The sequence below is a fragment of the Brachyhypopomus gauderio genome, chromosome 12 (assembly GCF_052324685.1).
Source record: "Brachyhypopomus gauderio isolate BG-103 chromosome 12, BGAUD_0.2, whole genome shotgun sequence".
Classification (NCBI taxonomy): Eukaryota; Metazoa; Chordata; class Actinopteri; order Gymnotiformes; family Hypopomidae; genus Brachyhypopomus; species Brachyhypopomus gauderio.
In genome coordinates, this window is record NC_135222.1 from 20,116,075 (window position 1) to 20,141,899 (window position 25,825).

The 25,825-nt window shown below is 40.8% G+C and overlaps 1 protein-coding gene across 2 annotated transcripts; it reads right to left on the reverse strand.

Moving 5' to 3' along the window:
- Positions 1–1,223: 1,223 nt before the first annotated feature.
- On the reverse strand, positions 1,224–25,510 carry vat1l (vesicle amine transport 1-like). Of its 2 annotated transcripts, none has more exons than XM_077023671.1 (10): positions 25,050–25,510; positions 24,024–24,153; positions 23,357–23,572; positions 22,778–22,920; positions 21,283–21,386; positions 20,644–20,699; positions 20,307–20,501; positions 3,438–3,521; positions 2,772–2,866; positions 1,224–1,412 (listed from the first exon to the last, which is right to left on the reverse strand). In XM_077023671.1, exons 1-10 carry the CDS (start codon positions 25,277–25,279, stop codon positions 1,394–1,396), a joined length of 1,272 nt encoding a protein of 423 aa, XP_076879786.1. In that variant the 5' UTR covers positions 25,280–25,510; the 3' UTR covers positions 1,224–1,393. The 2 variants fall into 2 exon arrangements, with proteins under 2 accessions (XP_076879786.1, XP_076879787.1); XM_077023672.1 differs by lacking the exon at positions 25,050–25,510 and adding an exon at positions 24,431–24,584.
- Between the last annotated feature and the right edge of the window lie 315 nt (positions 25,511–25,825).

A 25,825-nucleotide genomic window follows, 5' to 3' on the forward strand; every position in this document is an offset into this window, starting at 1 on the left:
AGTTTTCAGAATACCCCATCCCCCCCCCCCCCCCCCGATCCGGACCCTGGTTCCATTCTGGAATCCCCGGTTCAGAGGGTCTAGAACCACCACTGCCTAAACCTGGACAGTCCCTTGTCATGTTCATGAACCGACTCTGGATATAACAGACAAGGTCAGAGTGTTATAGCCGTCATGGCAACATGGTCCCTGGAGGTTCCTCTTCCTGACAAGGTCCCTTTACCTTATATGATTCTTCAATTCAAATGAACCATCTTAAGAAAATGACAGTTTTAAAGAGAGGCCATTACTTATAAAGTATTAGAAGAATACATCAAATTATGTTCACATTTTTTTTTAGAAAATAAGACATACGCAGCATTATATAAAGCACATGGCTTTTATTTTTTATATTTGTTTGTTTATTTGCAAAGGCAACGAAGTCCTTTATAACCCAGGCAGTTCTGAAGCACACAGTACACATTTTTGTGTTTGTTTGTATTTGGGAGTCAGAGAGGCTGGTGGCAGCGAGGTGAGGGTGTGCTGTTCACCGTGCTGTGCTCAGATGGTGCTGTTTTTATCCCATGATGCTATGAGCCAACTGGAGTGACTGATGTTTTGAAAGAGAAAAGAGGGTTCCCATAGATGGTCTCAAACACCAAACCCATAGAATGCACTAAAGCATTGCCTATAAACCCTTACACACTTAAAGGCTTGAGGTCCCTATTGAAAGAACGACACTTGAAATGCATTACGCTGACTTTAAATGGGAATTATACAGCACTTGCTGTTGAAATTGTGATCACAGTTAAGTTTATTCTGAATTGTTACAGCACAGTCAGCCTCAGTTAAGACATGTTAAACATTAGGCATATTCCAAGTATTCGTTTCAGTTAAATTACTGTGTGTTTTCAGGCATTAAGGGGTTGAGAGGCCTCAACTGCTGGACTGTAATAATGTAGCAAGTTAAAAGAAAAGCAGGCATATGCTTTAGTCATATTTTCGTTCCTTTCATGGAGAACACAGTAAAATGCCATGGGCCCTCTGTTTCTGTAGACAGAAAGGGGCTTTGTTTAAAAAACGATGGTACAGTCATTTCCCATCATGACTGTGGGGTTTATTGGTGAAGGAAAAAAAAAAATAACCTACTCCTCCAGAATCACAAACGTCATGTAAGTGAATGGTCTTTCAACACAGTGCAGTCAGACTCCGCCTTTAAAGCAGACACAGGAACGAGTCACCAAAGCAGTTCAGGTTTTTTATTTACGTAACAGAACACAACATAGTATAAGTACCATCACCAACTGCTACAGCAAAACAACACACAGATGTCTGCCTGTAATTACACCTGACACATCGAGCTTTTAGTGTTGACTCTTTAAGGCAAGCTGTTGCAGTTTCATCTACTGTAGGATCATCTAGAGAGTATACACCTACAGTAAATGAACATACAGAAAACATTGTCAAACGACATCATAATATTAAGAATTATTATTTTTTGTACAATTACAACACACTGCAGACATTTCTCCATGTTTTGAACAGTAGGAAAGATTCAATTGCACATCAGTCTGCAAGATCAATATTGTGAGGGTCAGACTATCTCATACATCTCTCAGATCTTCACTTCTGCTGCCTATTAATAAAGGTCACCATAGGAACATCAACAAGGCCAAAGGAAAGATGGAAAGTCAGCTCATCATACTTTTGTACTAATAGTACCAGGTAGAGTTCAAAATGTATTTCTGTCCTTTGTCAATAAACCACAGTCATGTATTATCAGACATGTACTATGCATGTACATACACACAGACACACACAACCACAATTTATTTCCAAGAACAGTATATAGGCACATGAGAATTAAGTTGAGTTCTTTTATATGATGTGGCGTGGTATTGGATACTAGGAAACTCTCTGCACACTTTTCAAAGTCGAAAGTCAATAAGTCAAAGCAGGCACCATAAGGTAATCACAATACTTCACACACATGCAGAGTTACAAATGAACAAATGAAACCAGTTTAGAAGCTCAGATCTACTGTCTTTTCTTAGTGACGGGTTTTCACTTACCGGAGTGACTTAAAACATCTTACAGTAATACTTCACAAACTATTTATGAATCAGAAAATGCTCTAAAGTATTTGCAGTGTACTCCCAAATGCAGTTAACACATGAGGAAATCTCTCTCTCTCTAAGCACAGCGCTGTTACCAGATTAATAAAACTACAATCCGGTAGCTAAATATCTATTCCAAAAATAAATGAGGTGTGGCCACTAGAAATATTTAACCAAGTTGCAGCAAATAGCTGTGATAAATCAATGGGAGTGAAAACTCAAACACACACCTACCTGAAAGCAGCTGAACGTCCTATATATGTGCAAATGTGATCATTCTTTCCTACGCCACCAATACAGTAGCATAACACTGAACACATTACATCATGGCACCGTCTCCCCCACCATTCAGCCATATGACACTCGAAATAAAAAGTTGCATACAAGACCACGAGTCCTCAATCAGCACTTTGGAGCAAACACTATAGCATTTCAACACTAGACAAAGAATGGCACTTAAGTTGAGTGACTGGCAATGAGGGTGTTTGACTTTCAAAACACATCACGGGTCAGAGACGGACAAGGGCTGCACAATCATATACTTCACGACAGCATGGGGTCACACGGACTGTGCCGGTCCTGTGACGGTCTCTCAGTTTACGGGAGGTGGAGGTTGGTGGGTGTGTGTGTGTGTGAGAGGGGGTGTCTACAACTGGGCCATGGTGAGGTGCCTACTGGATGAAGGGCATTCGCTCCTTGTTATCATTGTCTCCTTCTTGCTCTTCCTCTTCCTCACCCGCCTCGCTGGTCTCCGTGCTATCGCTGGCCATCTGGAGCAGAAGTGGACGCATTCATCACATCAGCCTTGCAAACATGGAAGGCCCCCCCCCCCCCCCTTTTGCATCATCACACAAGCAGTTCTAATACAATGCTGAGTTTTGATCCCTCTACCCCCCACTGCTGTGTGTCTGCTTCAGACGTCAATAAGAAAGGGGTCGCGGTAGTGGAGAAGAAACGCAAACATCACAGGAATGATCTTATTTCTGCATTATCTCTCAGCGTCATAGTGACATATCCATGGCAACACTGCCTTGTGATTCTCAGACACAATCATCAATCTTTTTCCCCTCTTCTTATTTTTTTGCACTCATCAGCTGTAACAGGTGTGATAAGTGCTCCTTAGAGACTGCATGGTAACCAGTTCTAGTATCTCTTGTATGCATAGATTGCACATTGTGGTTCAATAGTGTTGTCAGTAACACACACACACACACACACACACACACACACACACACACACACACACACACACACACACACACACACACACACACACACACACACACACACACACACACACACACACACACACACACACACGTGTTTTTTCATGTGACTTACCAAAGGAGTTGGAGATTTTTCCATATCCAGAATCAGCTTTCCTATGTTTCCTCTGTCATGGATTCTCTGCATTGCCTCCTTTACCTGAGGTTAAAGAACACAACAATGCACCCACATGTTTAGTGGATTGTTCCATACTAATGCCATAAACGGCTTCTCTCTGGTCTTGTAAAGAAGAAATACTAATTAGTTGCTGCAGTACTCAAAAATGCACTGAAGGTGGCAGTAAAGGTCAGCATACTCCAGGCAGAAGTTACAGAAGCCATAAGGGGTTTCTTCTGAGCGCTCACTTTTCAGTGTTTTTTTTGGGGGGGGGGGGGGGGGGGGGGGGGGGTTTAAAGAGTCTGTCAGTCAAAAAGCAAAACCTTTTTTCTGAGCAGAAATGCAGACCACAAGTGATGAACACTGAAAACTTTACACGGTGTTTGCATCAGAAAAATAACTGATCTGACAAGTATGTGCTATTATCATTATCTGACCCCCGTCATTTGTGAGCTGCTTCTCTGAGCTTGTGCACTAGAATAATGATTCACATCCACAAAGTTGTTATGACTGCTGTGTTGTAGCTTTACTGATGTACCAGGTCAGACAGACTCTAACTCTGGGTCCTTACATAAGACTTTATCCTCCAGCAGCCTACAGCAGGGACATAAACACTCACAACTGCTTCACGTTAATAACCAAATGTGCAGAGAAAAATGTCATTTTCTGTAAAACTGCAGCAGCCTAAAGAATGATTTTCACAATTCAATCATAAAATAAAAAGACACGATCAAATACAGGTTACTGTAAATCATCCCACAATTCCCATAACTCTAATATCTATACAAACAACAATATGGCTGATCACTAAAGTACAAGTATTTACATGTAGCCTAATTGTTATTGTAAACGACTTCACTAGCAAAGTGTACTCTTTCCCTGGCACGGAAAGCACTTACATCAAACCTTAGCCTACACTTTTATTCAAAATTTGTTATCAACCTATCAATATACCAGTGTCGGATCTACGAATCCTTTTGAATCATGTTGGAAGAAAAGGTTGTTTATGATAGTTGATTTCTTTGTCACCAAAAAAAGAAAGACCAACCTAACTGAAAAACCCCACTGTTTATCCGAACTGTTGGCATTCCTTCAGTAAAACATTTTCCTATAACAAAAGAAATGATCCAGGAATAGGCTAATGCACAAATGAAACCCCTTCTGCCTGCCACGCGGATAATGTTATAAACATACACAACCGTTTCAAATCACATCCTGCATTTTCACATCTTTTCCCTCTCTTATAAATGTGACTGTTCTTTTCTTTCAAATGCTACTTCCCTTCTCTCAGTGACCTTCCATTCAGTACTTGACTCAGCTTTAAAGACCCAGACACGCTGTACGTCAGGCCGTGACAGACCTGCTTTAACGGCAGCTCAGGGCGCGTCACCGCTCCGGTCACCCCTGTCCCATTCGGCACGGCTGCCGGTCTGCTAGAGGAACGCCCAGCCCTGGGTACGTCAACTTCCCCCTCCTCACCCTCCCCCACCAATCAGCACGCCCCTAGAATAGCACTGACCCCATAAACTACCAGCTGCTACCCATGATACTCAAATTTAGTTTATTCTCAAAAGGTTCTACAAATATGGGGTCGTGTTTGATTGCTTATGAATAAGTTCACTGTCCATGCTCCAGGAGAGTGAGGGACCACACTGTACATGAGCAAGAAAGCTCCAAAGAACACACTGCCCAAATTCTCTGCAATTTCTTCTGTAGGTTCCAGTGTCAATTTTCTCATATGATCTCCAAAGTAATAGATAGATATAAATTTTCATAGATAGTCAAGCAGATACAAAGAGAAACGGACAGGAAGACAGACAGGCTGACCGTCAGGTACACAGACATGCAGTAAACAGTTAGGACCCACAAATCTTATGTTTAATTGTGACAATTATTCACGCTCATTAATAGAGCATGTTGATTTGGTAAAAAAAAAAAAAACACTGAGTCATATCTACGTTAAGCACCTAATATAGGAAAGGCTATTAGGCCCTCTTATTCTAGAAATTCAGAATCATGACTCATCATTTGACTCTGAATCATTCTTTGTGACCAGAGTTTAGTGAGATGTCTCTCCACTACTTGTGCGCACAACATAAAGACAAAAAGTTTCATTTGTGAAGTGAATCCACACTTCCTATCAACATTCTCCATATACAAGGATAACCCAAAACGAGGGATGAAGACTGGAGATGAAAAAGAGATTCCAAATATGAAAACATTTTTAAACACTTTTTAAAAGACACAGCAGCAATAGTTGCTAAATGTGAGTAATACCAAATCTCACTTGGAGCAGAGTTTTAAAAGTAACACTGCAAACCTTTATTTTAGCACCATTACTGCAGAAAACTCAGATCAGACTTATTGTAGCAAGTGATTTCAAGTGACGTTTTTTGTTTTTCTAGATACACTGGTAAAACCTTATCCGCAGTGATTCACCAGATGGGCAATACTCCAAAAGACAAATGTATTCTCTTCATTCAAAAATTGCTCTATGAAACCCCATACTGACCTGTGCACAAATGAGCTTCCAAGATAGCTTGGCAGTCCATCACTGAGGTGACACAACAAGAATAAATGGGAAGACCTGGTTTAATCCACAGTGGGGCACTTTGGTTCATACAGGCGTTAATCCTTCTCTATCTCTTCAGTTCTGTGCCCCTTGCATTTATAATCTCTTGTTAAAGTAGATTTGGACTTTGAATCTTTTCAGAAGCGTGAATCAGCACAGATAACTCATGAATAAAGCAAACTCAAAATTCAGACTGTCAAGTCCGACTAGTGCTCGTGCATTTTCAAAAGTGTTTCACTCTTTAGCAATCCGAACGAGTGTTTGCTCTCCGCACGAGGACTCTTTCTTGTCAGGGTCATAAAACAGTGCTAGTAATCATGCATGTAAATTGTTAGATTAACTCTAAGCGAGACTGTATCTAACCCCTTCTGCAGAGTCCTATATTTCAGTTTTTCGAATATGTGAGCGGCATTTGAATGTAAGCAAAACTAACTGAGCTTCTGTGATGGAGATGGTAGCATGAGACTCATAGTATGGTGCCCACTCAGATGGTGTACAGCTATGCTTAATAAGGCCGGAAACGAAAGGTCAGCACATGGAGAAAAACACGAGCATGAATCTGCCAGCAACGGCTTTGCTCACCGCTTCTGGAGACTTACTCGAATCACAGACCTCTCCCACACATTACACTCATTCCGTTAGCTCAGAGAAGGCCCCATCAACCCTTCTGAAGGGTGTTGGTCTTTTGCAACACCTCCATCCATACTCCACCTACCCCACACACATCAATCAAAGCGAACACAGCCAGGCCAAACCCCTAACTGCAATCAATAATGGCGAGAAAGGAAAATGGGTGACAACTCATCTCAAAAATGGATAGCCTACGTCAAAGAGGCTCAGCATGGTTGAGTGAGGGGTCAGCTCTGGCCTGCCCTGAACATTCCAGAATCTTCCTCCCACGCACTTATGTTGCTGGAGCCCAGGGCCCAGGAACTCGACCCAGTCTCCAACAAAACCACCACAGCGCTGGGCTTTCAAACACGCTCAAATACAAAGGCTAATTCTAATAGCAAAGCGGAGGATAACTTTTCTGAAAAGAATCTGATTTGATTTTATCCATGTCTGCTTTCATCTCAAGTACACTAAGCCTCCACTATTTAATTATTCAAAGACAGGCATACATACCTAGCTGGAATAGGCAACGGAACATCAACAATATGACTTTTACAAAAGTACATTAACAAGAATTAGCAAGACACTGAGTGCAATGCTGCACATTCTGTAACCAAGAAACTGCTTCCAAATGCTATTTTCAAACTTGAAACAGAGAGTTCTGCATTAGTACACTCCCTGGCGTGATCTTCCAGCTTGCTCTTGGACTTCCAACAGCTTGTGAGGATCATTAGCTTCTTGCAAGACATCATCCGGCATGCTTTGCCCTCCGACATTTCTTGGCTGGTCACACCAATATGGGTTTTCAATAAGTCCTTAATGTTGAAGAGCAAATGGCTCCATTTTCTTCACACGATTCCATTATGCCTGGCAGGTTCTGAAATATTCTGCTCGGTGGGTGAATATTTAACTCTGGTAATGGTTGGATGAGTTGCATTCAAATCTTTGCCTCAGAGACATACAATGATAACAGAGAAATCCAGAGAATCAAATCACATTTGAATTTTTTTTCAAAAGTTGCACAACCTATGAATCCCTAGCCTTGCACTACTGCCTCCCAGCATGCTTTGCTGCAATGTTCCAGAATGTCACCCACACCCACACATGGCATTTTGTCACCTCTTATATTTCACCATTCCTTCAAACAGCCCCTTAATTAGAGTTATCTCACTGCACCTGTCAGGTTCTCGCACTGGCTTGGGCACAAGCAACAGAGGATGAACCCTGATCCAGCCCGACATCACCACAGAGGAGCTGTATGTAGTCCGTGGGGAGGGGGTGGGTGGAGGGGGTGGTGGTGAGAGTACATTAAAATGTTCACAGGTCCTTCCACTTCAGAACACCATTCTCTTTATGGTGAGAAGACGGAATGCGTTCTTTTGAGCCCATTATCCCACACGGACAAAAAGAGTTTGTTTCTTTTTTGTTGTTGCTTTGCTTTACTGAACTTCTCAAAGCTACCACGATTTTAGTCAAGGGACGAAGCCAGTGTTCCTGAAAAATTGCCTGTCATTTATCCAGTGTTTTGTACAGAAAGCGTACCAAAGGGATCTCAAACCATACGTTGAGGATTTAGGAGACATGTGAATGAATCCAGAGTTAAGCCGATTGTGGTCAGGCATTTCAGTGTTTTATTATTTATCAATGGCCTGCATTGGCCAATTCCCTGTTTGTCACTATTGTAACTTATTGTATTGTATATTGTATTATATAAAGCAATTTAGCTAGTGTTTAAAGTAAGTTAGTAACAGGTACTCGAAAAACGAATGTACCGTAAGAGAACAGTGGCCATTTTTTCCCCCCACAGCATGGCACTATTTCTGTCATGGAGAGTTTTGATTGCTTCACACAGCCACAGCCTTTCTTCTTTCTGTCCAATGAGAACACGATTAATTGCATCTGGGATTTAAACCCAGATCTTATTGGTTCTCCTCTACCATTTTCTGGGCACATCACGGAGGAGAACAAGGCAATTACCAAGCCAAGCTTCAACATATCACCATGCACTGCACAGTAGGTTTTACAGAAGTGTCAGCAGTATGACATCTGAAAATAAATCTCAAAAGGAATCTCGTGTGTCTTACAGTAGAGAAAAATGTCTTGGTTCTTAAGAGTCCAGCTATCTTCCAAGCTGTCTTCTACACAGAGTGCTAAGTCATTAGGCAGTCCACTTTGCAATATTTAATTACAGCAATAGCTAACCATAAGTATTAAACATGAGCCCTAGATTCTTTTTTGCATTTCAGTAATGGGAATGCATACACCCAAATTCCAAAATAAATAGTTATTATTAAATTCAAATTAAATAATTATTTATAATAATAATAATAATAATAAGAAGAAGAATACACTAATTCAAAGCATTAATTTAGTATGTATTTACTGGGTGAAAGATGTGCCACTCATTTTATTCTGTTTAAATAAATTTTAAAATGTTATAATTTCAAAATAAAGCTATAATTTACTTTGAAATATCTTTTTCTTTGGGCCCCTATCTTGACATACCTGATTTTATTACATTCTGAGATAATATTGAGAGAAAAAGGGCAAAATTGTCTAAATGGTGTAACCATGAAAATGCAGCACCAAGAATATAAGTTGTTGACAAAATCCAAAATGACATTCTAAACAGCTTATGGAATACACTGGCATAATCATAAACAAGTATTTTTTAATATCAAATAATAATAGAGAAACATGGGAGTTCTGAATATTTCCATTAACATGGGGAATCGTGTCTGCCAAGTCAAACGTCTAGTATGTCTACTGGTGTAACCACCATTTTTGGAGCCATTTTGAACATTTTGAGCCAGAAGATCATGTAACAGAATGTGATGTCAAACAGAAGGACCTCTGAAGACCCCAGCTGCCACAAGTCAATTTGTTTTACATCAAACTATGTAAAATTTGACAAAATAAAACCGATTCAGGTCATGGTCAGGTATGATTAGAATACGTCATGTATGACCTTATGTATGTATGACCTCATGTCATGTATGACCTCAGTAAAATGTTAATACATGTAAATCATTATAAAATATTCAAGCTAATATGAAAAATAGTTAGAAATATTCAAACCAAGGTCAAGTGTGTTTACATAGTCGTCCACAATAATGCATGAAAAATTTGTTTTCGATTTGAAATGTCCTGTGGAGTAACCGGGTTACACCATTGCACTATTTCCTTTATTAGACAAATTTGATCAATTTATGGACAAAGTTTCTACTTTTGTAGTTTATTATTATTATTGTTATTAATAAAATTATTAAATTAATTGTTGTTATTATTAAGATTATAATATACCATAATATGCAGCTTGAAATGTCCTCTCTAAATGAAAAATGTTTTTAATTTCACATTTCTATAGGATAATGCACATAAACAAGAAGTACAGTATGTAGGTGGAAACCTGTGTACGCAAACAACAAACTATCTCCTCTTCTAATAGATGCCACTTACAAGTCAAGAAAAAGTGGCTCGCAACAGAGCACGTGTTAATGCGGATCCTGAGATTGTAAAATCAGTGATGTAGGTCTCCTAAAAGGGTAGTTTTATTGAGAGGTTTGAAGTCAAAATGGAAGACAAACTGTTTCAGTCATCTTCTGTACTTTAGCTATCAAAGGGAAAGATCACAAACATCCAGTCACAGATCTGCGCAGGGAAACACAGGTGCAGATGAGGGAAGAGTGGAAGCAGTATCAGATACAGTACAGAGAGAAGAGAAGAAGAAAAGGGTGCTTGCTGAAGTTTTGAACCTTACTCCTCTATCACTGCATTCAACAGCAGATGAGCAGCTTTTAATGTCCCTCCAGAGCCCATAGTGTATGTTGCTGATCACGACTATGTGCAGTTTAAAGAGACCACAGGCACCTCCACTCATGTGAGGGCAGTGCAGAAAAGTACCAGCAAACAGGGAGCAGTGCTGAAGGAAAGGGAGAAGCTATGGTTCATAGTAGAAATTTTAAATTATTTTAAACCAACTGACCCAAGATTAGAGAGAAAACATGAATGTCTATGGCATATTGACTTGTTCAGTACACCAAAAACCCATATTATCTTAGTTTAGAAAAAAAATTATTTTAAATATAATTTGAAATGATATTTCATAATAAATCAATTATTCTCATCAGTACACTTACATAACTTGTAGAAGGCTGAATTTTTTCATACTTGTCATGCTTTTGTGGCTACACAGTTTGACAATTTAATGTGACTATGATTCTTTAATCTTTAATTGGATAAAAATGGTAGAAATGTCATAAAATGATATGGCACCAACAGAAATGCAAACTATACATATAAACAAACATCTAGCATGTTGTTTTAACATATTTAAAGCATATTTGTGATTTGGACGTCATACCAACTCTTATTTGTCACTGACTCTACTATAGAATATTTACAATGCAATACAAAGTCTTAATGTAATACTTCATCAACTCATTGTTTTCCAAGACATATATTTAAATTAAATGTGATGACTTTTGTATGTTATGTTATGGATGCATGGGAACCTTTGTCAGTCAGCACCATTCAAGCACTGCACGCTCACACGGAAGTTAAAGGGGACCTATAATACCCCCTTTACACAAGTTAACACAAGTTCCCTGGGGTCTTACTAAAAAGCATGTGATAAGCTTTGGTCAAAATACCACAAGGGTAAAGACCACAGCAGCTTCCCACCCTATCTAAACAGCCTTGATCAGAATGGCCGGTTTGGGTGCCTGTTCCTTTAAATGCTAATTAGCCGCCACTCGCCCCACCTCCTCACCCGCAAATACAGCTTTGTGCTACTATGGCAACTGTTGAGCATGAACCCGAATCCTGGAAGAGACAGGGCTGTCAGAGAAAACAGCGGCGTTTGAAAGAGAAAACATACATGTTTGAAAAAGAGTCAAAACCTAAGCTAGAAGAGGCTGCCAGACGAATTCAAATAAATAAATATTCTATATAAAAATGTTGGCTACGGTCATGTGGTCTTGCTGAGTGTGATTCAGTCAGTCCATAACTAATCATTCAATATCTACATCCATTCCCTCATTTATCTCTCATGTTATTTGTGTATTCATAAGATGAAATTAATCTTAAGCGCATTTAACTATCAGTGTTATTGTAGTTATTGATTCTGCAGCAAGTTACAGCAAAATCTTTCTAGAAAATAACAGAAGCATAGATAACAGAAAATGTTATAGGTAGTATTAAAGAGCCAAAACAAACAAAAAAAAAACAAAAATATAAGCAAAACACACATTGCATAACATTTTTTAAAAATGTTATTTTAAACAATCCCTTGCAGTCTGCATTTTGCAGAGGAGTTTAGTATTAATCCCTCGTTTACAAAGTGACGGCAAAAAAAAATCACCCTCAGCTCGGTGCTACACTGACAGTTTGGGAAAACAGTCAGAATTAAGTGGTTAGCTACAACTGTAGCTAAAACCCAGCTATGTATGTGCTACAGTTTTGCCAACTGTGTCTGGGACTTTGCTATCAAAAGTAAACTTTATCTAGTCAGCTCTTCTGTCCTCTGAGGTTGGGGGCTGATTTGTACCCCATGATTGGCTCTTAGCTTTGCCACAATGCAAGGGGGTCTGGTGCATCGGAGGCAAAATGGCCCACATTTGCAAATGTAGTTCTCAAGTTATGGGTGGAGATATTCAGATGGGGATGGTATAATTATATGAGCCTGCAGCTGAAGAGAGGCCAGTTCTGAATGGCTGGTTTTAGCTCATGTTTTCTGATATAAGCAGTCCACCAAAAACAGACTGGGTTGTCTTATTTCACAGTGTGTGGGTCGTTCGGAAACTACCGGATACACATATGCATGTACAAAAGCAATGAAATAGTGGATTTTCCAATTTTTCGTGTCATCTTTTAGACTGTAATATACAAAGAATAAGCCATCTCCCAACACATCACAAAAGTGCTTCCAATATCTCTACACTTATTTGCGATGGACAGCACAAGAGCGCCTTGTGGTCCACCGAGCCACTCAATCATTCCACCCATCATGGTCATCCAGCCAAAGAGGACAAGGACCACCCTTGTAAATGTAAAAAAAAAATTTATATAATGTAAATGGGCCATATTTGTCAATATTGGAGTTTTCACTCCAATCGAAATTTGTCCTCTGCATCTGTGCAGTTAGAACACACACACACACACACACACACACACACTAGTGATTACTAGGGGGCTGTGGTACACACGTGTCCAGAGCAGTGGGCAGCTCTAGCCCAACGCCCAAGGAGCAGTTGGGGTTAGGTGCCTTGCTCAAGGGCATCTCAGTCATGGCCTCAGGTCTGGGAATTGAACCAACGACCCTCCGGTCACAAGACCAGTTCTCTACCACAAGACCATGACTGCCCCAAGCTGTTCACAAGCCAGTGTCGTCGTACCGTGATGTCACTGCCCAAGGTATGACTAACGAGCATATCTGTGAGGGCACCATTAATGCAGACAGCTGCAAATGGATAAGTTTACATTTTGGAGCGACAAATGTCACGCAGACATCACACAGGAACGTCCCTGCGTTTTTGAACAGGAAGATGCCGACATTCTGTCTGGATTACAAGTGCACGACGGCATAAGCAGAGAGTACGCCTGCCTGTGGTTCTGACCCGTCTCCAACTGAGAACGTGCAACACATTCAAGCACAGCATATGGTAGCAAAGGCCCCATACAGCTGTACTGGACTGATGACAGACTGGGAGGAGGTGACCCTTACTGAACATAATGAACTGGAGTTCAGTGCCCAAACACTTAACATGTGCTACTCAACACCACCTGGAAAGAAACCCGTCTTGTGGAGTGTGTTGCAGTCATCAGACTTGAAATGGAATATCAGAGAATTTTTTTAAGCAAAACAGTTAATTCAGTGTGCTGTTTTCATTAAAACACAGGGTTAAGAGAATATTTTATATTGTATTAGCATTTTCCAAGAAATTAATCTTTTAACTATGCTACATAGATACCCAACTATTAAATAAATATGGCTGTTGGCTTGCTAGCAGTCCTAGGCAGCATTTGTTATACTGAGCAAAGTGGAACATGATGAAATAATAATAGTAATCCTCATAATCATTAACATCACAAAAGCTACCACCTAACGATAGTGAAAATTATCATTCTCATTATTATTTATATTGGTGTAATCCACCCATTTCACTACTTGCCTAATTGCATGATTAAATGGGAGAATGATGAGGGACCTGAACTGTTACTGCACAGATTCACTGGAACGTCCTTCAGCCAATGAGACAAAAATAAGCACTATTTAAAAGAGGCAGCAAAGGAGTCGAGTCTCAGGAGACACGTCTCAGGAGACGAGTCTCAGGAGACGAGTCTTAGGAAAAGTGTGGACTGTAGAGAATTTCATACAAAGCTGATCCAGAAGCAGGAAATTGCCTCTATAACTAATAACATCTCAGCAGTGGTATATAATGTTCTCTGATTCCTCAATTCTCAGGAATTCTTCTCTCGTGTATGATGTAGCCTTTTACACTGATTGAAGGGGGATTAAAATGGCAGGACCACTATGCTTATTACATCCAGAATTTGTTCTAGCAATCTCATTCACTACTATCCATTTAACACATAGCAGTTTTTGTTCCACAGTTGGGAGCTGTGAAATGAAATTAGAAGGAAAAGCACTAGACATAACTCAGGTTCATGGATCTTAGACAGGAGTGATATCGTCATATGCAACCAGCTCAAGAGTGAGATGTCAGTTAGGAAGATCGAAATGAAGCCGTATGGGACTGCTGTGATAATGCAGTCACTGTCACTTTTTGAAAGGAGGGGGAAAACCCACCAGATTGCTTTAGCAGCACTGAGTTTTATTGCAGACAACTCTGTAAGCAAAAGTGTCCTTGACACACATAAGCAACAGTTCAGCCACAAACAGACGTGGCACTAATGCACTCTGCACTGCCGTAATTAAATATAACGTTAGCTAATGCTGCCTGCCATTGGGGTTGTGACTGGTGAATATTTGCCAGTTTTACCTAGGTGGAAAGTAATTAAATGAACAATTGAATCCATGGCCAAGTTGGATAGCATTTATAAAATAAAATTTACAGCACAAGGACACAGAGGAAGCAGATGACCAGGAGACATGCACAAGAAAAATTCTAACAAAAAGTAAAAACATACTAATAATTACATGAGTAATAACCATATCTTATATCATTTTGCTTCAAATCTCATTTTAATATACGCCATCATATCTGTAAATTTTTATGTTGGGAAAGTTTGCATTATAAATGCTGCTAATGGGATAAATCACCAATTCTAATAAACTAATAAATCACACAAACTAATAAAAAGCACTTAAAGACTGCTTTATGGGTTTAGCTGCACTTTTTATCAGTAGTGTCTCTCTCTGACCGTGTCAGAGTGACTGTGAAAAGAATCTCTTCTAAGTCACCAGACCTGGGAGTCACAGGTGCTCTCAGGTTAGCATGGCAACTGCTACGACCACTGTGAGCAGGGCCACGTTGCTGCCACTGACGTGTCCTTACACAGCAAGTGCCTGACACACTACACCAATGAGAAACTGGACCATACTTGTGCAAAAAGAATCAGTGCAAATGCGATACGGGAGTATTGGGTAACATATTTGCATATAGTGCATTCGTTGCAGATGTCATGGTGCATCAGTGTTTTATAGAAACTGCGTATGCGAGACACAGAAGCACAGCGAAATGCAAAATGGCAGATAAAAAAGTCTTTCATCATCTAGCATGTACAAGCCGCACAAATCAATTACTCTGGAGTTCCCTTGAAACTTTACCCTTCCCTTCAAGTCCTGCGAGGGACCTCTGTGCCAGCCAGTATGTCTATCTGTGTCACCAACGCACCACTGAAATGTTGCCTGAGAAAAGATTCTGGCGAGTCCTGGTGTTCCATTTAGCATTCAGATGTCTTCACAGGGGGAGCAGGGGAGGACCTGCTGCACTGGACTCAGGTAATGAGATCCCAGCCTCTCCTGCTGAGAACATTACCGCCCGCAGTCTGCTGGCCTCCTAACTACACATTTATTGCCCATCTCTTCCTTTCTCTCGGATTTTCACAAGTAAGATCTTCCTCTCCCTCCCTCTTCCTCCCTTTCCCCACCCCAGCACTTAACAGGAAGAGAAGGTGAGACTCTGCTCTCTAGGGAAAGCAATGTTAGAGTTAGGTGATTAAGCCCACACATCAGGCCCTTTGTGCATGGCAAGGAAAGATTTCTGGCGACTGGACCCTGGCTGAATGGAGAGGTAAATACACAAATCTGTGTACTTGTCCCATAGGAGAACGGATATTGGAACATAGATTGGAACATACCAATATATTCCAGTGCTACAAGTGCTTGTGTACTTCAGAATGTTTAAAAAATGTCACTAAGGATTCACAGGAATTTTAATTGAGAGGAGTGATTTTGTTAGATCGCATACAAATTTATAAGATAAGCTGCAAAACCTCTCACTGGACCTTACTTGAAAAGATTTCTGCACATTGGCTTTTGTAAACTCCTACATAATTATTACACTGTATGACTTAATAAAATGGCACTGTGCGGTAAATGCACAGATTTGTTCTCGCTCTCATCTTAAGGACAGTGAAACACATTTCTAAAAGAGTGGCAGACCTTCTTTCACATTCTAGCTGATGAAGTCACAGGCCTTATTTTAAATGAACATCAGTAATTTGTGTGGAAACAATCTGTCTCCTCTTAGAATGAATGAGACGTGTTAAAAATTCCACATGTTCCCCTTTGTGTATGTGAGGATAATCTGTATTCCACAAAGCTTTTCCTTGCACCCCCTTAATGTGCAGTTTTTTCTTTTTTTTAAAAGATGTATGTACGCACAAAGTGTGAGTGTTTCTGTGTGCTTATGCATACTTGAAAATCCAATAAAATATTGTTGTTTTATCAAATGGTGTCAGATTTCTTTTTCTTTTTTTAACTAGAAATTAACTTGTCTAAAGTGCCTTTCTAAGTTAGAAAGGGTAAATATGAGTCATAATCTGAATATTTAGTTTGATGACTAAAGCTTGACAGTTCAAGAAGTGTAAAAATCACTGGATTTGTCTGGAAGGATATAAAGATGTAAGAAAAGATTTGCAGTATTAGACAACAGCTGTTAAACATGAAGTGGAGTTAAATGCTTTGGATCAGGTGGATCTTTAAGTGAAATTACATGACTATAGCTTGAAATTTCAGTATGTGTGAAACTCAGTGGGCGTTGTCTTGGATGAAGGAGAGATGAAAATAACAAGGGTTAGACAGACAAGTGTCATCATGCAGTTTTGCGTTAAGGGTCAGCAGTTGAATATGATAAGATGACCAGTGGCTCTTGATTTAAAATGGAAAGAGTGCTAAAATCAGTGGGTTACCGGGATGAACCGGCTCTTCAGTATGAAGAGTAGGTTTGTGTTTTGGCTAGCTACTGAATCTTTATAAAATTTGGTTGTTGCTGAAAGCTTAAGGACAATAGAAAGAAAAGAGAATTTAAACATGCCATCAGTAATTCAATGGAATGCAACTTTGTGCTTTGACTCATTAGCTTAGTCTTTATTGTAAGTTTGAGGTTAATACAGAGTACTGGAATTAGTGTTTAAAAGGGGGCCGATTATATCTTCTTTACAAAGGGGAATAGTTCCTCAGGATCTTAATGAACAGTCTGTGATGAGCTCTAGTGAAAATTTTAAATGCATCAAGCACCACAGCCCCACACCCAGTGAAAACAGCTGAGCTCAGAACACTCAGTGTGAGAGCCACAGACACTTTGCATTGATCTCTGCTTTAGTAAAACTTTCATTGCCAGTCATGGAATATACTGACCTAGATTGTAAAAGCAGTCAGGAACAAAGTGGGATCTTGCAATAAAAAAAAACAAACTTTATCCGCTCAGCACTTATGTTCTGTGATGCTGGGGGTAAATATAGCACTTACTTAGTAAAACAACAGGGCAATTCCTGCACTTAGCTTTGAAATATTGTTAATGGACCTGGAGCTTATGAGTAATAAAATGGAGGTTCCTCTCAAGGTGTGGGAGGTGATACCCAGAGGTGGGTGGAGATACCCAGATACTTTAAGAAGTTGCAGCTTGACAATTTGGAGGCATGGAAAGAAAAAATAAAAGACAAGTGAGGGAAAACAGTTGGGAGCATTTCAATAAAACAGCCCAGTTCTATAAAAGAGCCCAGTTCTATAAAACACAAGTCATTGGGGAGAACTGGAGGGATGGAGGGATTAAAAAGAAGAATGTAAGGAAGCTAAAATCTCACAAGCTCATCCTTGTGAGGTTTCTGCTTAAAAACATAGAGGAAATAGCATTTGAAATTTCTGTTTGCGAAGAATAAAGAGAATAGAGACCGAATAGGAAATAGGGAGCGTTTACCAAGCCAACTTAAGTACATGCACAATGCAGAGCTTCTCAGTCTATGCCACAGGGTCTCCCAGTCTATGCCACAGGGTCTCCCAGACACGACACATGTTCATTCTGTCCCATTTCCCAGGGCCACTGCAGCAGATCTTCTGCGTTTGAGATTTTTTGGTTATTTTTTTTTCTATCCGACACAGAACAAAACAAGTGCACCATATAAAGGTCCCTGTACACTAGCCTCAGAAACCCTGCACTACTAACTCACCCCAGACATGGGTTTCCATCCCCTCAATCAGAGCGTCTGTGTCTAGTGAAGTTTAGGGAGCATCAATCATGTAAAAGCCTCCAAGCAAAAAACAAAGTGACGGTTGTAGTTATATCTTTTGCGAAGATATTCAAGTGACTAACATTTTTTAACTTGTGCACCTTGATTTAAAATGTTTTCACAAACAACTGCAAAGGATCTTATAAGATTTTTATAATGTACCCTGATGCAAACAAAACATAAAATGCATATATTAATTATGTGAAATATACAGAATCCAAATAGCTCCAAAGATTCAATTTTATGTGATCTGAATACTAATGCCTTTTATGCATCTCTACAACACCTACACAAGTATTCATCTTGTCCTGTCCACACCAAGGCACCGGGAGCACCGACAGGAAAGAAACATAAAGAAGTCTGAGGGTTTGTATATTCACTGGCTGGAATTGTCTGGTGGAATGGCACAAAAACACATAAGCTGAATTCAAAGCATGCTGCTTGAAGACAGCTGACAGGCCATCATTCACATCCTCAACGCTCTCACAAATATCTACGGCTGACGTAATAAAGCAGAGGGCCACTGGCTCCCCTTCCAGCCGGCTGTGGGAACATGCAGAGGAGTGCCAGGACGTGCAGATGTAAAGCTATGGACACGCCATGCTGACACTGCCGAACTAACCGCAAGCAACTGACGATCGCCTGACGACAGGCAACCACCTCATTACAGACAATCACCTGACAACTGACGATCGCTGTCCATCGGCTCTCTGTTGTCTGTTGTTGTCTGTATGCACTTACACTTGAAAACACCAAAGACTACAGCTGACAATTGACATGCAATAAAATCAAACGAAAATGCATCACCAAGTTAATAACAAATACGTCTCTAGATACAAAACTACTAAGCAAAATATAATGTTAGATTAACACTACCTCAGTAGATCAAGCCACAATATGACAAAAAAAACCTTTGTCTATATTATCTTGTTTTGAGTGAAATTTAGACTGAATGGCCAATCAGAAAACTTTTCCTCATGGCCGACCGCCAATGCTGAATCAATGTGCACAATTGGCCGAGACAGTGCTGACAAGGACTAACTAGAGCCAAAAGGTACGGAGAACAGAGGCCGTCTAACGGTCTGATGTTGAACAGCTAGTAATCGGTTCAGCGTGTCCCTAGGCTTCGAGGGAACACAACATGATACCTAAAGCATAGTATAAGTGAACTTGAACCATCAAGTAGAGCAAAGTGCTACATTATTTCACATCTACAATATCTATACAAGTCCATGTGGACACAAATGCTACTGGAAGAGTTCATTCAACATCAGGGATTTTGGACAAGCTGAAAATAAAGAGAAAGAGAACTGCATCTGGCTTCACTGAATGGGTATAAAAGAAAAATGAAAAGCAATTGTATTAAAAAGCAAAAACAAAATCTCTTTCCTTGAAATGTTTGAAATGATTGCGCACATATCAAGGTCCTATCATACAACTGACAACACCAGAATGCCAAAGACAACAAACGTTACAGCCAGATCTTAAAAACATAATTGGTCATGGACTACTGTTCCACAGGCTGTGCAGGCCCGTTAGCCTTAACAGAGAATAATGGGGAGACGGCTGGTTAGAGAGCGCGTAGGCAGGCAACAACATAAACGGTATCTATCAAAGATGGAGAGGGAACAGGACCAGACAGCCCACCTGTCGCTGGATGAGTGGAGGCTTCTGGTGACAGCACCTGACTGCCTTGTGGAACAGGAGAGCTTGAGAGCTCAACTTGGCAAACACCTCCACCCACCCTTCTGCTGATAACCAGGTGTAGCTGCAGGGCACCATCCACCCAGCACCTCGCTACGACCGGCCGTAGGTTTTGAACGAACGTTCTGACTGACAGAGTGAACCAGAGACTCCGGACGAACACGGAGGTTGCCATGAATGGATTTTTCGAGCATGCAGTAACAACAAAGGTTTTTCTGCCTCTTCTTGTCTGAGAGTTCTCTTACCTCCTCCAAGGCCCACAGAGAATCCACTATAGGTTTGATCTTCTTGTGCTTGTAGAGGTTGAGGAGATTCTGTACAGCTGTCTTCACTTGGCTACAACCCCCCTGCTTAAAGAGAAGGTTGAGCAACGAAAATCCAGCCATGACTTTATTTTCTTCATAGAGTTTGATGGGATTGATCTTCTCCACTTGCCACCACTGCAAAGGAAGAGTCAAATACAACAGCTCATTTAAGAAAAGTGGTACAATGTATGTATTCAATAATATATAGTTTTAAGGTAATTGGCATAGGCAACGCAATGTTATATAACATGCAAGACAGAATTCAAACATGACTTACAGATTTGGCAAAACTGAAGAAACTCTTCGTCTCTCCAGTCACCATGTTCGATGAACCTTCAAATATGTAACAGCAGTCATAGACATTTGAAGGAAATATCTGGCTTGTGCCATGCATAATGAAATGACAAAATCGTGCAAATTAATACACTGACTTACATTAGTGGACTTCAGCCTGCATTACCATGATTAATTGACTCATTATGTGCCAGTATTATAGCTTTTTACAACCTCTAGAGGCTCCACCCCAATTAAGAATCCCTAATGGAATGGAAAGTTAAGGGATTACAAGGTATTATAGTTTCACAAGCCAGTGTGTCATCATTTACGTGAATTAACCTCTGTTCTGTCCTTAACAGATACACATGATTGATTTCAAATAGGGAACGAAAGGTCAAAGATTCACCCTCATTAATGCCTGCTATGGTTTAAGGATGGGGCCCAACTGCAATGATCTTCCTTTATGCGTGAACTTCAACACCTATCATAATGAGACTTAGCGGACCCTGTCTAATGGATTCTTTCACATGCCTGAAATTAAAAATGTCAATAGATGTTTACTACCATCTACATAGAGAATAAACACTGTTTACCAGTCGTGCTCTGTGTCTCAGCATTGATTTCTGATAAAACTACCAACCATAGAGGATGTATGTGCCCAGGGGTTTCAGCAGAGCCAAGCTTTTCCCTGTGTTCTCTCCACAAAGACAGTCCAGGACAATGTCCACTCCTTCTGGAGAAATCCTATAGGTAAGAGATGTCATGAATGAACGAAGGATCACCCTCTGTTGTCCAGTCTGCCATCCACTTATCCAGAGTTCTTATCCAAATCACCTCCTCTTAACTGTGCTTGAGTTTTATGCTCAGTTATCTGCCAGTTTGTCAGCAGGTGAAAATTGTCATCACTCATGTGGAACTGTTTAGTCAGTAAAGAATCATAAATGGTACATGATTAATGCTGAGTGCATTTTCAACTGTGTGCCGTGCAAACAAGGAGAAGTGAGAGTGAGTGGGACCCGTGTCATTAAGATCAAGTGTTCTTAATGCCTTCTTTGCTTTTTCTATTTTGCTGCATGGGCTGCCTGTAGTCTTGTGACACCCAGAGTCTCGCCTATTGTAAAAGAAATGACTTGAGAGCAATTTAATTTTGCTTTCCTCCTGATCCCGAAAGGAATGTTGGGCCATGTAGATGAAAGAAGTATTAATCTCCCCTGTCTGCTCACTTTACTTCTATTTATTAGCAGTCTGATATGCACCAGGGTTGCATTCAAGCTGTATCAATCAGCACACAGGAGCCAACAAGGCTCAGCTTGTATCTCAGCCTTTTAATAATGATTGCAAAAAGTACTAACACTGGATTGCATCATTACAAGGCTGGTGTCTGCCACTAACACCACGAGGGAAACTACAAGGGAAAATTCAGAAACACGGAGGAAAAATATAATCAGTTATATAATCAAGCAGAAGCCACTAGCAATATGATGGCAATAAAGTCACAAAGGAATAGCAAGCATTGCTCTGCAGAAGATACATGGATTCTGCAGAAAGCCTAATGATTCTACCCACATAATGATATTCTCCTCTAATCTGAAATCACATTAGAGTAATGTCTGGGGGGGGGGGTTGGGGTCTGTGGTGGGGGAACTGCTCAACTCCAGCGCTCTCCCCACCCTACGCCTCCATGTCCCCTCTGCCTGTGCGTGAGCCTGGTGGAGCGTTCTCGTGCCCCTCCTTCCATTAAGCCACTAGTTCCCTAGCCAAGCTCTGTGTTGCCATGGGGACCACAGCCGTGCGGTTCCAGAGAAGGTAACTGCTGACGTCTGCATCCTCAGGCCAGCGCGAGCATGACTCACACCATCACATCCTCATCATCAATGCTCCCTTACGGGTGGCTGGATGTCCCTCTTGGGGCCGGGGCCATCACGCCACCCGCTCGGCCCCGCACGAACGCGCCCAGTGGAGCAGAATCGCGCGCGGTCACAGAAACGGTCCCTTCCGCTCGCCAACGAGCGGGAAAACGGCTGCACGTAGAGTAACCATAGTAATGATGACCGTGTACAGTGACGGTGCAATATTAGCCCGGTTTGAGAGAGGCCGCTCTCCTCAGACAGTCGGAGGTTTGACTGAGCCCTTACTTCCTGACTTCTGCAACATGGTCAGCATTTCTGTCCAGCAGGTGAGTGACGGAGTGTCGAATAGCGTCGTGCTTGAAGGGAGAGGCTGTGCCAAAAATGGTCACGTTGGAAACCGTGGAACACAGCTGAGTGACGGCTTGACCCTGGGGAGCCAAAATAATACACGTGAAAACAGAGGAGAGTTTGGACACGACTAATTCAAGATAGGAAACTCTTCTGCTCCAAAATGATAACACAACTGACATTTTCTTCACGGCAATCATGAGCCATGATCATGGGGTGTGTGTGAAACAATCGATTGAGCAGTTCACCCATCATCGGTTCTAGTAACAGTGTCTTCCCTTTTATCAAAGGTCAGCTGCTTGTTTCAAAGGACAACTGGAACCACTGAGGAATACCAAGCCACCCTTCTGATTGTTGTACATTATATTCCTCTCTGTCATTTGCATATCAGCTCAACTTTGCATTCATAATTAATACTTGTTTTGACATTTTTTAAATAATGTCTAAAGCAAGTCCAAAATACAACAATAAGTTGCAACTTAAACATATCTCCATATCTGTCCCCCTGAAGCTTACCACACCACCTCCTGCTGAGTGAACCAGAACAGACATTCCCTCACGCAGGTTGGCCACCTCAAACAACATCATATAAGCAGCCACGAAGTTGACACAGAAGGCAGCGGCCTCGGGGAACGTCATTTCATCAGGTATCTTGTAGACCCATTCCACCGGCGTGCACACCACCTCTGCCCAGGCACTGTAGTTCACAAAAGCCATAACTCGGTCCCCAATCTGAAAGCAGGCCAGACATGTCACAGTTTGAACATGGCGCACAAATAGCAAGCAAAGTCGATTGTTGTTAGATACATTAAGCCTATTCCTTGAACTTAAAAATCAGCCTATACAGATCAGAATACAGATCAGACTTGTGTATTTTGTCCTCATCATGGCAGTCTCCTATCAAACTCATCATAGTGGTTACCAATGCGTTTCACTGCGTACTTCACACATTTTCTATGGTTTTGTGCCTGGATATCTGTTTAGAATGTAACTATTTCCTTGAACTGTGTTTTTGTTCATTTATTATTGTAAAAAAGGGTGCATAAACAAACTGGTTGGCCGCGGTAATTAAACTTTAACTGTAAGAAAATGACATCAATTAAGTGTGATTAATATAATGCAGTAAAGCAGGAGGGAATAAATGACTCACTTAATAAATACACGAATATGCAATGCCACATACCTCAAACCCTGTAGTGTTTTCTCCCATTGATTCCACTATTCCAGAACATTCGAATCCAGGCACAAGAGGTGTTTTGGGAGGGTTATCAATATTCCCTTGACGCACCATAAGATCAAGGAAATTCAAGCCGCTGTAAGACAAAATGCCAGAGTCTTGATCTGAGAATCAGTGACGTCAGTGTAATCTCGCCGTTGAGATCATGTTCATCTTGAATTCTTTCCTTTTACATCAGAAAAACGCTGATCGCATAATTTGCTTTTGTACTATCCATACCCAATAACTTTAAGTTAAAGGTTCACGTGCGGCTTAGGTGTCGTAGCAAAAACATTACAAACTTAAGATAAATCATTATTTTCCAGTCAATTGGGATTTTTTTTAGAACTCATTTTCTGATGAGTCATTTTTACCTTCTATTAAAGATACTTATTCGGAAAGTTAAGACGTCCCAAAGGAATGCGCCGGTTTCTAAATCCCTGAACTTGGATTGAAACACGCTTGTTATTAAACGCTAACAGTCTATGGATAAATCTGGAGATATTCATTAAAAACATAATTATATTGATGTGGTTGTCAAACCCGCGAGAGCCGTGATCTGCATTTACGGCGCGTGACGCACAGCAAGCACGCGCCGCGCCAGGATCATTAACATCTGCTTTTTAATGACACCTGCTAAATGAGAACGCGTACACTGCTGCACTGGAAGCTCCTCAGGGACTAGTGTTAAAACGTAGTTTTCCACGTTAGTACTCCAGACAACAGCCTGTAAAAAATAAAGGCGACGAACTACACTTCTTAACATGACGCTTGTTAAACTTATGTGGCACGCTAAAAAAAAATGAAATTACAAAATATTTCACTCTTACACAAGCTAATCTTTTCCCAGTTACTCTGCTGCAACGTGTTGCTACTGAGACCCAGTACCAGTTGCGCAAGGTCCCGATGCGATGCCATTTCACATCACCAAACAAATTCTAGATAAACGATGAAAAAGGAAAGGCACTTTAAGCTGAATAATGAAAGATGTACCATGCTTTAACGCGAATTTTCACTTCTCCTTCTTGGGGTTCAGGCATTGGTTTCTTGGTTACTTTGAGTTTGTTTAGACCTCCAAATCCTGTCAGTACCACAGCCCGCATTTCTTTTGAATCTGCAGAAACTGCATTCTCCGTCGGCTCCTTTGCACCATTCTTCACTATCATCTGTTCAGTTTCCTCTATCATCTCCGTCCCCTCCTTTGCCATATCTGTTGGTTTCATGCGCTGGCCAAACGAGATCCACGATCTAACGGTCTTCCCGAGCCTTCTCTACCAAGTCTGGCTTTAGTTCGGTCCCTCGCTCTCCCCCCTGGAGCAGCAGGTTCCAACACGAAACACGGGGAGGCCAACTATAGGGAGACTTACGGTAGATTTACCAAATGCCGTAAAACTGGCACAAAACGCGTATAGAGCGATGTAATTATTAAAACGTTGTTTTTTTTTCAACTTTTTGAACGAATTTTGAAAAATAACACCGACATTCTAGAATCTCTCGCTCACATGAACATGTAAACAACGATTTCATGCACCATTTTAATTTTCATAATATAGCAAACTCGTCCACGTTTCGTCAACTTAAAAGTGCATTCAAACCTCATCATCATTTATATTTTCAGAGCAGTGAAAGCAGACGCTAATCAGAATTTTATTCCTTCCAAGTAACGCTCGTTTGCAGGCCTTTCTCTCAGATTTCGTCCAGTATAGTATTATTCATATGCATCACGAGGAATTGGATATTGAGTGGCTTGTTGATGATGCATTACTTGA

Excerpts from the sequence above, each read along its gene's own strand:
- vat1l (XM_077023671.1), bottom strand. The coding sequence starts at position 25,279 with ATGAAACCAACAGATATGGCAAAGGAGGGGACGGAGATGATAGAGGAA. Across the intron at positions 23,573-24,023 it reads AAAACACTACAGGGTTTGAG|ATTGGGGACCGAGTTATGGC; the intron begins GTATGTGGCATT and ends GCCTGCTTTCAG. Across the intron at positions 21,387-22,777 it reads CATGTTGCAGAAGTCAGGAA|GATTTCTCCAGAAGGAGTGG; the intron begins GTAAGGGCTCAG and ends TCTTACCTATAG.